This window comes from Sinohyriopsis cumingii, chromosome 3 (genome assembly GCF_028554795.1).
Source record: "Sinohyriopsis cumingii isolate HCF-2022 chromosome 3, ASM2855479v2, whole genome shotgun sequence".
Taxonomy (NCBI): domain Eukaryota; kingdom Metazoa; phylum Mollusca; class Bivalvia; order Unionida; family Unionidae; genus Sinohyriopsis; species Sinohyriopsis cumingii.
In genome coordinates, this window is record NC_142963.1 from 97,995,036 (window position 1) to 98,011,502 (window position 16,467).

The window sequence follows — 16,467 nt, forward strand, 5'->3', positions numbered from 1 at the left end:
GGGAATCATCAGTTAATTAAAATAAATCCTTATGTTTTTGTAATCCCCTCATATCTGTATATCTAGATTATTAAGATGTTGTTGAAAATATTAACTGTGCTTATTTGTATTGACTATTTGTAGTTGTATTTACTGGAATTACGTATATCTTAAAACTTCTCTTATTTCAGTGTGGACATATTTCAACGAAATAAGTTATGATCCAATTACAGATTGCAAAGTAGATTTCATTCTTCATGCAGCAGGTACTGTTTTGTCAACTATTTGAATATTCGCGGGTAGCTAATATTAGTTTATTGTTTGTTTTTCAATTTATGCATTGTCTTTTTATACAATTATTTGTTTATTCTTTTATCATGATCGATAAACTGTTGAACCAAAAAGCTGATATCACATAATGTCGAGATGCAATATCGTGGGCAACACTATAATGAAATGTCTCATAGGTTGAATATGTGATTAAATGTATAGCATTATGCAATTAATAATCTCAAATAGTGTCGAGATATAATAAAATGTACAATAATCTATAATTACACTACACGAATAATGAAATGAATTCCATACTTCATATTTATCAATGAGATGACTGAGTATATCGAGTATATCATCTATATGCTAAATTATTTATCTCATTTACTCTTTATGAAATCCTGATTTACTCATCTAGAACTCAATTGTTCGTTATAAAAAGAACACAACACTTAATCCTTCCTTCACCCCAAAGACTAATACATAATAAATATGTAAAACGGATGTGCAAGTTATTTTGGACACCGGATTCCTTATGCATTTCCAAACGCTAGATCGTAGAGCATCATCTATTTGCTCATTCTGGTATAGTAGAAGCATTTGTAAAGTGTTAAAATATACCTTGTTACTCAATATGTTGCAGCCACCTATCCTAATGCAGCAAGTGACCCTTGTTCGTGTTTCTCAGGTAAATTAGATATTATATTATCAACGAAAGCAAAAACGATTTAATAAAACAAACATGAGCGTAATATGATCAATATGACGGGTTGAAAGAATCAGAAATTATACCTTTTGTAATAGAAAAGAAAGGTCAACGAACAATGTACCAAAAGTAGCGTATTGTGTCTAAAGATGTACATGAAAAATGAAGATGTGGACATTTCATTCTAAACTATAAAACTAGGTTTAGAAGTTTACCTGAAACATATACACGAAGCACCACCAGAATCAGATTCCACAAACATATGATCACGTGTACTTATATTACTTAAGACTTAACAGTTTAAGTAACACAAATCGCAGATTCTAAATTCATTAAAAGCTACGTTTTGTACTGCTTGCTGTTCATTCTTATTTCTTCATATGTAAGTAGTGAATGGGGATACCGTAGCGCCAATGGGACTTACCATTACAAACACTCCTGGGACAATATAGCGTCTATGGAAATTTAACATTAACCACCCTGGGACAATATAGCGTCTATGGAAATTTAACATGGACAAAAAACCCTGGGACAATATAGCGTCAAGGGGAATTGAACATGGGAATATTGGACTGTTGAGGGTGAAGGCGAAATGGAACAGGGTCGGGACCATATTTTAATAGGGTCCCGACCTGATGGGTCTCTATTTTTTTGTTTTTTTTAAAAAAATAAAAAAAATAAAAAAAATGGGGTAGGCAATTGAAAGTCTATCTCTTTTCGAGAGATGTGGGTGGCCCTGAAAAGGGCCTTTGGGTTTCTTCTTCTTCTTCTAACTCCTTAACTTCTTTATCCATCCCCTTATTTTTTCCATCATTCCTTTCTTCTTCTTCTTTTCTGTTTCCGGTATCCAGTCCGGGTGACCCATGGCTCGGAACTTCTGTTGGATTTTCATCCAGTTAGCGTTCAGTTTCTCTAGTTCTTCCTTTTTCTTTCTATTTTCTTCTTCTTTTCTATCTTTTGCCCACCTGTCCTTGATTTTCTCCACTTCTTCATCTATCACCTTTCTCATGTTTCCTTCCCCTTTTTTCAATTGTTCAACACTCCTTTTGACAAAGGGCCACTCTGACCTTTGTTCTATCTCTTCCAAGAACCTTCTTACTTCTTTTACCTTCTCCATGGCCTCTTTTATTGTCCCCACTCTGACATAAGGGGGATTTATCAGCCCTCTCAATCTCTTCACTTCTTCTTCAATTAATCCCTCTATCATCTCCCTGGCTAATTTTAGTTCGTTCACGTAGTGCAGACTTGTTCTTAACCTCCAATCTCTTTCAATCCTTTCAACTCTATATTCGCCATCCACCATCCAAAAATAAACATGCCTTAAATCATTAAACAGTTGGGACACTTCCATCTTCTTTTTTTATTCCTTGGAATGGTGCGAACGACGAACTTTGTGGGTTCTTATAGTCAAAGCGCGGACGTTAAGGAAAACTTCCCCCTAAGACACAAAATTTATTTTACCTAGATCATTACTTAAAACGCGCGGACGTGAAGGAAAACGTCCCCAACTTTTCTCATTTCATATTATCTACTATCCACATACGTGAACCAGCAATAAACAAACCCCAAATCTACTATTCACACACGCAAAGCATTAAAATCAAATCCCAATAATCTGCTATCCACACTAACCTATGCTAGCTCTTACAAACACACACACACACACACACACACACACACACACACACACACACACGGAAAAAAGAGTAAGTGTTTATATTCACACTACTCTACATACACACATTGGCAAACGATTGTTATTTCTTTTCTAAAGGTTTGGTTAGCCCTGAAAAGGGCTGTTTGTTTTTGAACTCCAGTGACACCTGGTTAATGATGGCACCTTCCAGGCCTGGCACCACACACACATCTTCTTCCCCAGTCTCCTTTTACTTTTTTTCTTGGGAGTGCAGAGGCGGGATGATTGGCTTCAGCACCCCAATCCTCTGTCTCTGGTATCTTGTAAGCCATCCTCTCTCCTATTTTCTTTTCCTCCTCTTCCCTCTGTCTTCTCTCGTCCTCTTCCTTCTTTATTCTTCCCTCTTCTACTATGACAGTTCATTTAACAGGCGCCTGACATATTCCAGATGTATCTGGAGTTCAAGAAGTTTGCTTATTCTGGTATTCATTGTCTTGTTAACGAATGAACAGGGTAGCTAGACTGCCAAGCGATTTTCAATTTATAGTGAAAGCGCGGACGTGAAGGGAAACATCCCCCAAAACAAAAGTTATATTACCTAGATCATGACCAAACAACTCGAGGACCTAAAAGAAACACTCACTCACTTTTTATACTATCCATTACTAATTTAAAAAGTTTCATTTTAAAAAAATTATTTACTATCCCCACACGCAAAGCAATCAAATCCCAAATCTACTCTCCACTCACGTCAAACAGCAAAAAAACAAAACAAAAACATGATCATTATCCACACAAACGTACTTGATCTCTTACAATCACAAACACATACACTCACACCACAAAAGAGTCATTGTTTATATTCACACTACTCTACATACACACATTGGCAAATCGATTGTTATTTCTTTTCTAGAGTATTGGGTAGCTCTGAAAAGGGCTGTTTTTTTGTTTGCTATGTCGATCTTTTAGTTTCTAAGAATGCGACGTCCTCTGACGATAGACTTTCTGACGATAGGTCTGCTTCTTCGGAAAGAGAAGAAAAACTCTTTGGTGTCGATACGACAATCGACAAAGCCTCTGTCAGGTTCAGGTTCCTGCTGCTGTTGCTGCTGTTGCTGCTCTCTCTGCTGTTTCTGAAGTCTGTACTTCTCTGTCCATTCTTCTTTCTCCCTGTTCACTTCTTCTCTGAAGAGCTCTTCTATCAGGTCTTCAGTGACTTTTAACATTCTCACATTCTCTGTCTCTTCTGGCTTCGGTATCAGACTGTGTCTTACCCTATGCAAATTCACGTAGGCTTCGTTTAGTTTAGCTAGTTTGGAGCACATCTTCGTAGGAGGATGAGTCGACAATGGATGGTTAGACTTTGTTGTTGTTGTTGAGTTGGATTATAGTGGTGTGCGCTCGCAATGAGCATGTACCACTGGTTTGTGATGCCACAGGCATCTTTTTGATTACTCCTGGGGGATGGAATGGTGCCACTTCCTCCAGGCATTTATGTGTTCACAGAACACTTATTGATTGGGCCGTCAGGTCGAAGTACTTTTGTGTACATATCGATCTGATTGTAAGGCCTATATTTTTGTTTGTAAGAGTGGGATTGGACCCAGCACGCACTCTGTCATTCATTTGCATTGATGAGCGACCAGTGGGATTGGACCCGATCTGGTTCGCGTTTTAATGTATGATGCGTGCACTGCACGTATGGGTTTTGATGTCTGTCCGTGGTAAGGGGTGAAAGTGGTCGGGCTCGGGCGGAGTTGTCTTGCTACAGGTTAGCAGGGTTTTCCGATCCAGGATATTTGTTCTAAATTTCCGTCTTTGGAATTTGAATAAAAAACTCTGTGCTGTTTTTTCAAGAGAGGTAGAGTTTATTGAGGTAGATGTTAGCTAATAGGTGACAGCAATTTGACTGGTTTGTTTTGCAGCATTGTGCTGCTGGCCCTGGATGGAATTGGTTTTTTTTTCCATCTTATTGAGTAATTATTTAGGGTCCTATTTTTCTAGTTGTAAGTTTTGGTTGCAGCCTTGTGCTGCTGGCCCTGATAGTCATTGGGTTTTTTGACTACCTTATGCTTGTAATGTTTTGGGGTATTGATCAATGTTATTGTTATATTTGCAGCATTGTGCCGCCGGCCCTGATAGTCGTTGGGTTTTTCGACTACCTCATATGTGTAAGTTTTGGGGTCTTAATAAGGGTATCCCTGATGGTCTATTCTTGCGACCACCTTATGCGTTCTATTTTTGGGATTACATAGTTATATCTAAGTTTATCTTAGCTGTCACCTATGTATAGAGAAAAGAGTTTTGTAGCTGTTGGTTAGGGTGTTAGGAGAAGGATAGGTAAGGAGGAGTGGAGTAGGATTTTTATTTTCACCACCTACCCCCTGTATATTCCTTCCTGGTTTTTGTACTAGTTGTTTTTTTGTGGTTGGTGTTTTTTGTTTTATTCTTGTTATTTGTAAAGTTTTATCAGCCTGTAGATTTGTTTTGCTTATAATTGTTTGGATTTATCCTTAGTTTGTGTTAGTTAATCAGGTCCCTGCACGGTCGTGTTGATCCGTGAACCCACAAGACCTATCCGGCCGTCCCAGTTCCTAATTAATTGTATTTAAATTTTTGTATAAAGTTCGGTTTTTTAATGAAAGTAATTCCTTAGTTTGTTTTAGTTAATCAGGTCCCTGAACGGTCGTGTTAGTCTGTGAACCCACAAGATCTATCCGGCCGTCCCAGTTCCTAATTAATTGTATTTAAATCTTTGCATAAATTTCTGTTTGTTTAAGTAAAGTAATGCCTTAGTTTGTTTTAGTTAATCAGGTCCCTGCACGGTCGTGTTGGTCCCTGAACCCACAAGACCTATCCGGCCGTCCCAGTTCCTAATTAATTGTATTAGAATTTTTGTATAAATTTCAGTTTTTTAAGGAAATTAATTCCTTAGTTTGTTTTAGTTAATCAGGTCCCTGGACGGTCGTGTTAGTCCGTGAACCCACAGGACCTATCCGGCCGTCCCAGTTCCTAATTAATTGTATTTAAATTTTTGTATAAATTTCAGTTTTTTTTAAGGAAAGTAATGATATTGTTGTATGTGGTGTTTACGTTGGGGTTTGTGCTATTGAGGAATTCTGGATATGTACTCGTCGATCCTATTTTATTCTGTTCCGTTTTGAAAATTTCGCTTTCTTTCCGTAATTTGTAACATATGTTAAAGATATGGTGCAGGTCTTCAGGCTCCCGACAGTAGTAACAATTTGGGTTGTGAGGTTTTGGTCCTATGTGTTTTCCGTAGCTGTTAGCCAACTTGGTTTTTCCTGTATAAATTCTATTTATTACTTTTTGATCTTTCCCTTTAAGTAAAGGCGGTTTCCTATTTCTAGTGGTTTCTTTGAGTGTGTTATGTAGTTTTTTGCCTGTCTTACTATTGTCCCAATATTCCTGCCATTTCTGATTTATCATGACTGTGATTAGGCTGTAGATTTCACTAACACTGTAAGCCAGTGGTACGTGGTTTGGCTCGCTTAGCTTTAGTTTAGCTAAGTCATCTGCTAGATGATGGTTAGACTGGAGGCTACCCCGGCTTTAAAGTCAAAGCGCGGACGTGAAGGAAAACATCCCCACACGGTTTTCGAGTCGGACCTGTTTAATGAGTATCATGAGAGGGATAGAGAGGTCAAAGAGCATGAATCAAGATTCCTATAGCCAAACAAAAGACAAAGGCATTTTTTCTTCAAAACACAATTTTTTTTATTCAGAATCACTTAACACTAACAAACAACTCTAACATTTTTAACAATAATCCAACAATATAACATCAAACATTTTTTTCAAATTACATTTTTTTAACTAGCACTTTATTTTGGACAGGGCTGACAACGTTGTGAATGAAATTGTGGTTTCCACTGTTGGAAGTCATTAGGCCATTGATGGACACTACGTTTCCTAGCTTGAGACAAAAGATAAGCATAATGGTCACAAAACCATTGATCTACTTTCACATCATTTCTAGAAGAAGAACGAGGATCAAAATGAGTCACTAAATGTTCTAAGGAATAGCCCAGGCTGCGATGATGCAGAAAATACACACAATATTGTCCACACACCAAGGAATCTGTGCCTTGTAATTTCACATTATTGAATCGGGTGGTCTGAGCATTTCTTCTCATAAAGTCAATGATATCGTCTTCCAAAGGAGGCAATCCATAGCAATCGAAATATTCCACACATCCTTCTTGAGGAAAGTAGATTTCTACCCAGTGGGTTCCTGGGAGATGACTGTCGTCCGTGTTGATCACATAAAGCTTGATGGTCTTGAGGTTTGCGATGAGGGAGTTCATCTTTAGCACAGACGACAGGATTCCAAGAAGCAGTATACGAACTGTGGTTCAAAAGGTAATACAGTTCCCAGGTATCCATGTTTTGTGTGTTTTTTTTTCTTCTTCACAGGTAATAATAAGTCATCAATTCGATCCTGACATTTTGCTTGAAAATCTCTGACAAATAACCGTTTCTTCGCTTCGTCTCCCCACTCTGATTCAGGAGAGCTTCGATACGATGGATCACTTGAGTGGTTAATGGTGGACAAGAATGTTCACGCAAGTCTTTATACCACTGATGCAACATGGCTTCGTCCGAGATGAGACTCCAAGCTTCGTCCAGATACTCGTCCAATTTTTCTCTTGACTCAGCATCAGGCATTTATCGTGTTGAATTTGACTGGGATGATCGTTTTGACATCCATAGCAATCTTTCTTGATCAATTCCGTCATTTTTTCGACCAAGTGTTTGGCAAAACAGGAGACTAAATGGGCTTCTTGTTCTGGCCATCTTGACTTCATTATGATAACTTCTTCTTTCACAGTCTCCTCACTTTCCATATCCAAAGCTTTTCCACTAGGTAAAGAGGGACAACAGTCTTCCATGGGTTCTAATAATATAGAATGACTTCTCTCAAACTGTTGATTTCTATCGTATTATCAAATTCTGCATATAGGATGACGTTCACCGTTTCATCAGGGTCTCGTTTTGCAAACTGAATTTCCACACGAATCTGGCCGGATTTTATAGGGTGGAAATGTCCCTCGTCGCTGCCTTGGTCAGGAGTGAAATCGAAAGCCCACAAAGCATAGCCTCCTGCATAATCTTCGTACGATATGCCATGACTGATGTTGGTTCCTAACTGTCCGGTAGCTTCGTACAAGGACCAGTACGACCTCAAGTAATTCTTCTTCTCAAAGTCAGGTTCAAAAGGTCGCGTACACAAGGTCTTGCAATCGCGACTGACTTCGAAATTGGACACGCCAAAGTGTCGAAAGTAGAAAGGATTTTTAGCGATAGCTCCGTTGAAGGCTTCATTCTCGACGATACCAAGGATCAAACGTTTGGGTAAGTGTCCTTGGAACAGATGATCTTCGATCATGGATCTTTGCCCCTTGGGAATAGTGAAGGTTTTCACTTTCACGCGTCGTATCGGATACTTGGCGGTCGTTCTGCTCAACGTCTGACTGATGTCGTTTCCCACTTTAGGTAACACTTCCACGCGGCGTACGTAGAGTCTGGTTTCTTGGATTTTGGTTTTGTAATTGTCAGCACCAGCCATTAAATGGAAAGTGGCACTGCTACGATTCAGTCTCAGGCGGACATCCACCCCGTTCAGCAAATACTTTTCTTGCAACCACATGTCCAAATGCAAACGATTCATCAGTTCTAAACTTGTGTCGACTCCCATGATTCTGTTTCTTCGTTCTAGAAATCCCTCATTTGTTGATTTATTTTTATCCTTTGTATCAATTTCGAATGTTTCAAACTCGTTAGCTTCGTCAGCTTCCCATACCACACAGGCATTGAGATGAGTGTTCTTGGCGTCTATTCCGTACGTCAAGAGATTTTCCAGGTACGCACGATAAGGGTAAGTATCCATGCTGCTTCTGACTAGTTTGTTATTCAAGTACAAGTCCACTCCACTAAACAAGGAATGCATGAAATTGTTGACGGGAGCTACTGCTTCAGTGTCTATATCACCTCCTGTCTTATCTAGAACTTTGACTTTCAGGTACAAGTAACTGCTATTCAGATCGATGTAATCTTCGGGCTGTCCTTTGATTTCAAACTCGATGGGAGCGGAATCGGTCAATGAGGAGACGGGATGAAATTCCACCCATTGGGATTCTTGCATAGTCATCATGGTGGGTGGCATGGCAAACAGATCCAGTTCCGACTTGGAACAGGCGCAAGACTCTCGGTGCATCATTTTTTTCTCTTTCTCTTTTTCAGTAATCGAAAACGTCTAAGTCTCGAACGGTTCTTCTTTTCTTTGTCTTTCTAGCTTTAGACGTGTGAAGTCTGGTGAAAGGGTGTTTTCTTCGTCGTCTCTTTCTGCCTTGTCCTTGCTGAATACCTCACTCGGTAGCGTGCAGGGCATTTATAGGTGTTTCTCGTCGGCCCAAAAGGTCTTTGCCCGTTTGCAGCAAGACATTTTTGCCTGCCCTCATGAAGGCTTCTTTGGGATTTTGTTTGTCGATGATGACATTTTGGAGAAATTCTTTGCCTTGCGTCAGTGCGGCATCTTTCAAGGCGTGCAATCCGCGTGTCACCATCGGTTTCAAGACTGGGGCTACCGAACGAAAGGCCGATTTTAGCATATCTCCTAAACCGTGTCCTCGCTGTCGAGCAACCCCTCGGTACACTGGATACATGACTTACGAATCGTGAGAGAACCGTTTTCTAAAATGGAGTTTCACCGTGACTTTCCCTTTGGTGAATGGAATATTTTGTCCCAGATCTCCTTTTATAGCAATGTTGACCGTGTCCAAATATGACTTACTGACAGGCAAATATTGAGGATGTACAAATTTCCGGTGTACGTGATAGGTGTTTCCACCTTCCTGATCACTGGTTGTCGTACTATCCACTTTGAAAGGAATGACACGCAGTAACGGCACGGAGGTGTGTCCCACCACATTATACTCCACCACATCGGAATACACAAAGATCAAATTCAGTCCTTGGTTCAGTTCTACCAGGAATCGAAAAAACTTGTAAAATTCCGTATTGCTGTTGATCTTCGGTTTAAAATTTGGAGCCATTTTGGTGTCTCCATCTAAAATATCAAACAAGTCAAGATTAAAACTGATGGACAACGTTTGGATATCCTGAAATTTAATGAGTAAGCGACGAGCCACTTTATGGTACTCCAGGGTGACACTTTTTTTGATTCTGTTCAGGGCTTTGCCAAAGGCTAACTCGAACATGGAAGCAATGGTATCCACCAAATGTTGGCCACTAAAATAAAACCCTGACGGAATTTTCAAGGTGTTGATATTGAAGGGTGGATTGTTGGATGGTCTTGTGTCCCCTGAAAACCCGATGTCAATCATGGCTTCATGCAATTGTTGGTTCATGATTTCGACCTCTAAAGTGTTTTGAGTTTCAGTGATGTTTTTGATTTGTGTTGGGTGAATCATTTCCACTAAAGCCACTTCCCAATGGGCTTCGTGATCTAATTGGATGGCCTGAGGTAATTTGGCCGTGTAACAGCACAACGTGTTGTGGGGAAACACCTCCATGGAACTGTCAATGGGTAAGGTTAAGTAAAATTGGTTTTGGCGACTCATAATTCCAGAGTTCTGTGGCTGTCCGAGGGGTTACTGGACGTCAGAGGCGTGTCTCCGCCCAAAATAGGGTTGTTGTTGTTGTTGGAGTGGTGACTGACACTGGCACTGGATACAAGGTTCCCGTTGTTCAAGTTGGAAGAGAATTTCAGGGAGGGATTTCGAAGCAGGTAACCGATGCAACTGCTCAATAAAATGGTCCACAATTGTTTTTGCCCTTGTTGCAGACTCAAATTGGCAATGGCTGCACCTATGACACAACACACCACAAAGATTTGGCAGAAAAAGACGATTTGCATTTTAGGCACACGTTCTCCACACCACACCCACAAGGGTTGTTTTTGTAAATCTTGCAGAGAAGAACTGGGTGGAGGAGTGGTAGCAGTAGTAGCTGCGTCTGTGTGAAAGGGCATGATGGTCATTTCTTTTTATAGTCGATGACTTGCGAAGCGTCGATCCAAGAATCAAAACTGGGTGGATATCCTTTCCAACGTACTTTGACTTCTTTGACACGTCGTTTGCCCACTTTACGGGTTCTGCGTTCGAGAATGCTTTCGATGTCGTAAACGTCGTCTTCTTTTTTGGTGACACGTTGTAACTCGGGTAAGTAAAACGTTCCTTTGAGCACTTCTCCGTTCATGTCTTCCAATTTATAGACGGCAGGATGACGGCCATGCACCCGTCCGGTGACACGAAACAATTCGGTCGTCCAGTTAGGTAAGTAACCTTTGTCGAATGTACGTTTGGTTTTGCCAATGCGCACCCAATCTCCTACGTACAACACTCCACTTTTCTTGGGGACAGCCCTCGTCGGGGACGTACCAAACAGGCGCTCAAACACCAACACTTCGTTCTCGGGAGTCACTTCTTGCGGGGCACGTCCAATGCTTCGATGATAAGATTGGTTGTACGCTTGTACCAGGTTCGGTAAGATGTCGATGTACTTCAGAGTGTGGCGATGCGTAAAATATTTCCACATGCGTTCTTTCAAAGTGCGTTGAAAACGTTCCACGATGCTGGCTTTGGTTTCGGGATTCTCGGTGGTAAAAAAATGAATGTCACGTTTCTTTAATTCTTTTTGGAAAGCTTGGTTCAGAAATTCGGTACCTTTGTCCGTTTGCCATCGAAGAGGGTGACGACCGCTTTGTTTAAACACCCGTTGCAGGGCTCGCACTAACTCGCTGCTCGATTTGGAAGTCAAGTGCACGACGTAGGCAAATTTGGGAAAGACGTCGATGACACAAAACAAATATTTGTAGCCACGATTGTAGCTGGCCAAATGAGAGACATCGGCTAAATCGGCTTGCCATTGATGATCGATGCCTTCCACTCGGGTGCGACTTCTGGAAAACTTGCGTCGAATGGGTTTGTGTAAAGTGAAGGTAGCTTGTTCTTGTAACCATCGTTGCACTTGAGGTAAACGGAGACTTTTCAGTCGAATTTTGGCAGCACGATACAATTTTTGAACTCCTGCGTAACCTGCAGGATGAGAGTGATCGTAGTAAATGCTGGCTAACACCTTCTCCATTTATTATTTTTTGGTGTGTTAATAAGTCACCCACTCTTCGGTGATGCTACTTTGGGTGGGACGAAAGGGTGGATTAGAAACGGATTTACGTGTCCGATGGGCTACGGGAGTAGAAGTCGAAGGTAGTGGTGGAGGTGGCAATGGAATGACTTTGGTCTTCTTTTCTTTTTTCACTTCTGGTTTCCCTTCTTTCTTTTTCACTTCTGTCGAAGGAGGAGTGGACATCATCTTTTTAACCCAAGCTTTCATTTCTTCTCGTTGGGGTGTGGGGGACGGGGTCAACAAGGATGCTGCAATCTTACTTGAAATGGGAGCTGCTGACGGTGTTTGAAACACTTCTCGCATCTCTTCTTCCTCAGGTCTTCGTGGGGTAGCATCTCTGGTAACCCCTGGGGATGGGAGTAGTGGTGGTGATAGTGATGATGGTGCTGGACTTTTCATCAAGGTCTTACAATCTTTCAGAGTGGATAGAGCTGTTTCGTCTAAAGCTTTCTGGTGAAAGAGTTGCAGTCGTTGCAAGAGTTGACCGTACTTTTGCGATCTTTCTGTTTCGGACAAATCTTGGCGATCCATCAAGGACTGCAATTCGTGTTGTAACTGGGACATCTCGCTCAAATGGGGATTGGGAGGTAAATGCGGAGTGCGTTGTTCTTGCCAACGATGGTATTCCATCCATCGTTTGTAAGGCACTAAAGCTAGTTTTCGTCCTTCCATGGGGTTGTCAGGGGTCAATTCTGAGATCTTGGGACTTCCGAGGGCCTTTTTATCTTGCTACCACCAGTCCTCCCAACATGGTTCCCAAGACTCCTTTCAGCAAGGGACCTAACAAGAGGGGTAAAATGCCTCCACGTTGGACCAACATCTTCTTCTTTTGACGAATGGGAATTTTCTTTTGAACCATTTGGCGAAGAACGTGACGATGTTTACCTAAGCATTGTTTCTGGTGTTTGGGCAAAGGGATCGTGCCTTTCAAGACGTTCAAACAACATTCGCACACGGTATCGATGACCTCTTTGGAGGCTGATTGAATGAGTTTTTTTCGTAGGGGTGGAGAAGCTTTGGACAGGATAGATAACATGTCCCCATGTTTGACTAAACGAGGAGGCAGTCCTTTCCTTTTCTTTCCTTGGGGTTGTTTAGAAGAGGGATGTTTTCTGGAGGGTGACATCTTTGAGGCTTCAGCACCAAAAACACTAATACACCTACTTAGTCACAGGCCTTTTTATACTGGAACGTGTCGCCACTGATTGTCTTTACGTCGTATCAACTTCAGGACAGGCATGACACGTCGTGCAGGGGTACGCAACGGACTAAATCGAGCCAGTTCTTGCTTGGACAATTCCAGTAAACTTTGTAACATGCCCGATCTTTCTTGGACTTTGATTTTGGGAGAAGGTACTTTGTGAGCAGCGGCCACTACCGCTTAGTAAGAGGGTCCGCCACTGGGGAAGTTCTTGGGGTTATCAACTGAGAAGTTCTTGGTGTGATTAACGTCTCCAAGTACTCTTCAGTTCTTGGTGACATCAACGGGGAAGTGAATGAACCTGAGGCTACCGGAGACGCGGTCTCTGCCTTTGCAGGTCGGGCTTTGCGAGTGTAAGGTTGCGTCCTGGCCGAAGTGCCTCTCTTGCGACTAGTTTTCTTCTGTGAACTTTTCTTTTTCTGGGGACTTTTTCTGTTTCTTTTTCTGGGTGCTTCTTTTCTTTTTCCGGGGTGGTGTCTGGTAAGAGGAGGGTCCCGCCACTGGAGAAGTTCTTGGAGACATGGGTCTCCTTGGGGACCTGGTCTTGACACCGTGGCTCTTTTTCTTCTTGGAGCTTCGTTTGACTTTTTTCTTGGGGAGAACTTTGGGAGCATTAGGATCCCATCTTAAGAGAGAGAGCGAATGATGACCCCTCCTAGAGTACCGCTCCCTCCAGGTTTCAAAATGATTTGTTTTTTGGTTTGAGTGTCGATGCGGCGATCGGCCAGTTGGGTCAAAGCGACTTTGTTTCGATCAAAAAAGCGTTTGGTTTGATGAGGAATCTGAATGATCCCTTGGAGTAATTGACGTGCCGTCACCGTGAACCATCGTAAGACTTATTTGAGACTAGCTTCTAACACACGTGCCCGTATTTGTGGATTTTTTTCTCGACTGATGTCATACAAGGCACGAATCAATTTGACGGGAAGATGCGACTGAAGGGACGTCATGTTGACGCTGTGTGAGACAGACGAAAAGGGTCTGAGGTTTTTATAGATGTTTTTGTTGAGTGAAGTTAAGTCGAGGACGGAGACGTGTACAAGACAGGCCCTCCGTCTTGGCACCAGTGGTCGTAGGTTTCAAATCGACGAGTAAATAGGCGTGTGGGGAGTGGCATCGTCGTACGCCTGAGTCAGCCAAGGCGTTCCTAACTGTTTGGCTAAGACTTGCACTTGCGATTTATCTCGAGGGCTTTTAAACAAGACCACGTAATGCGCATTGAGACTGATGGTGCGATGGGCTTTACTTTGTTGAAACAAATTTTGGGTGATGTAAACGACACTGGCATTACGGTGATGCCCTTTGCGCGTGAACCACAGCTTAATTTCTTCTTCGTCTTCTCCTAACATGTCGTCGAAAATGACCAAACGGGTTTGACGGGAGTCAGAGACGATGCCGTCGTCTTCTTTAGGAATGCCTTCCACAAACACGATGGAATCACCTTGACTTTCTCGCAAGAGGCTGTACGCCGTTTGCCACTCCTTGTAACACCACACGATGCGATGAGGTGGTCGATCGATCAAATGATGTTTATGTTCGATCAAACGTTTGACGAATTCGGTTTTGCCTGAACCGCCAGGTCCAGCAATGAGCATGTTAAAGGGATGGCGAAGATACAAAGCCTCCCAACTGGCACGATCTAAGTGTTCGTCGATGACTTTGACAGTAGAGGAAGAGGGAGCAGAGACAGCAGAGGTAGCCATAGTGTTAGGAATGTCACTTGTGACACGAAAACAAACAAGACGAGAGTTTATATACTTTTTTCAGGACACGTTTATTGAATGTTTCAAATATGAACAGCACGAAAGACACAAATACATAAAACCAAATAGTTATGTACAGGAATAAAAAATACATCAAAACGATCAAAGTGGAATATAAACAAGTCTCTGTACAACATGTTTTGGGTAACCAAGATGTCCTAGGGACAGTGTGTAATGTTCTTACAGTCTCTACATGAGGTATTGTCACACAAGTGTCCTTCCGGAATGACCTTTCAGGAATGTCCATGACAGTCCTGTCCTGAAACGAGTTGTTTTCTATGACGGGTTCTACTGGCACTGTCACTAACACAGGTTGAAAAGTAACTTTTTTCCTTGAACAACTCTTGTGCATACTGGGCCACTTCTTGGGTCCAAGCATCAAAACCCCCCTTTTTCCAGTCACGAACATCTGTCTAATGGGGGTGTAAGTCACAAGCTACACACACATCGTCATACACGTCTTCGGTAGCTAAAAGTTGACGAATCTTTTTTTTCCCGTAGAGGTCGAGAAGTATCCAGATGAAAACGCAAGGCTTTGAGCGAAAGGAGTCTTTCGTGACCATTTAAGGCCATTGGGGTGGTAAGTACTGTTCGTAAAGAGTCCACAAGGAATCGGCTGGTAAACGAAATCCCAGAAAACAAGTCACTAAGACACACACTATGCGTCGTCCCAAATTGAATGGATACAGTTCTTGTAATAATTGATGGTAATGATCCACGGTTTGAATATGGACATTGAGTTCCTCATACGTAATCTGTTCAATCACTTGTGGCATAAGCCGTGGCATGGATTCCTGATTTTATAGTCTCTTTATTTCGGAAGCAATAAAGGTACTTTCTAACTAGACATCTTCGTTCTCCAGTAGGGAATCTAAATCTTGCATACTGTAACCTACACTTCAGAGTTTGTCTAGATGTTTCGTCTTCCTCTAAGCAGATTCCACGTAAAATATGTTGGTAATCCTTTAACTCGTCTTCCTCAATACGTTGCTCTAGGTGAATCTCGAAGTAACCAAAATTACGAACATTTAGTTCATTCACTAACTGAAAGTGATGAACAAGGTCTGACCACTGAAACAATTTCTGACGAATCAGTCCTCTTATACCATTCTGGTACCAGTGGTTAAAGATCTGGTGACGTAACAGATGCAACTGTTCTTTACGTTTGACTTGTATTTTGACCAGCTCTCGGTAAATGCGTTCTCTCAAATCCACAGGCAAAGCACGAATGTTCTCTTGTAAAGTATCCATGAATAGGTCATACTAAATCCTCTTTCTGACACAAGAAATGTACCGTTTGCACAGACATGGTTTTACGTCAGTGTCGAATTTAAATCGTTTAGTCACTAATTTACACATTACAATTCGTTCAGAAGTTTCCTCTTTCACTACGTTGACATTGCGTAAAAGATCTTGGTAATTCGTTAACTCTTCCTCTGGAATTCGATGCAGTAAGTTTACAATGTAGTAGATAGAATCATCAATAGCAAACCAATCCTTTCTAAAACTAGGGGATCGTTGATCAATGTCTGTCCAATGGAACACTTTCAACTGTATCAGTCATTGTATAGCATTCAGGTACCAGTGATTAAAAAATTGGTGACGTAACGGATGCAGTTGTTCTTTACGTTTGACTTGTATTTTGACCAGCTCTTGGTAAATGCGTTCTCTCAACTCCACTCTTGTAAAGTATCCATTTAAATATATTCTCCTACTAAGGGTAAGTAATGACAAC

General features: G+C 41.5%; 1 protein-coding gene across 4 annotated transcripts in view; it reads left to right on the forward strand.

Moving 5' to 3' along the window:
* LOC149803362 (uncharacterized) overlaps positions 1-16,467 on the forward strand; it is a 90,504-nt gene that overhangs the window by 61,187 nt on the left and 12,850 nt on the right. For all 4 annotated transcript variants that reach the window (XM_089953073.1, XM_089953075.1, XM_089953072.1 and 1 more), the window contains exons 17-18: positions 171-245; positions 896-940. In XM_089953073.1, coding sequence (XP_089809199.1) covers positions 171-245; positions 896-940 — 120 coding nt within the window. The remainder of the gene's footprint in view (positions 1-170; positions 246-895; positions 941-16,467) is intronic.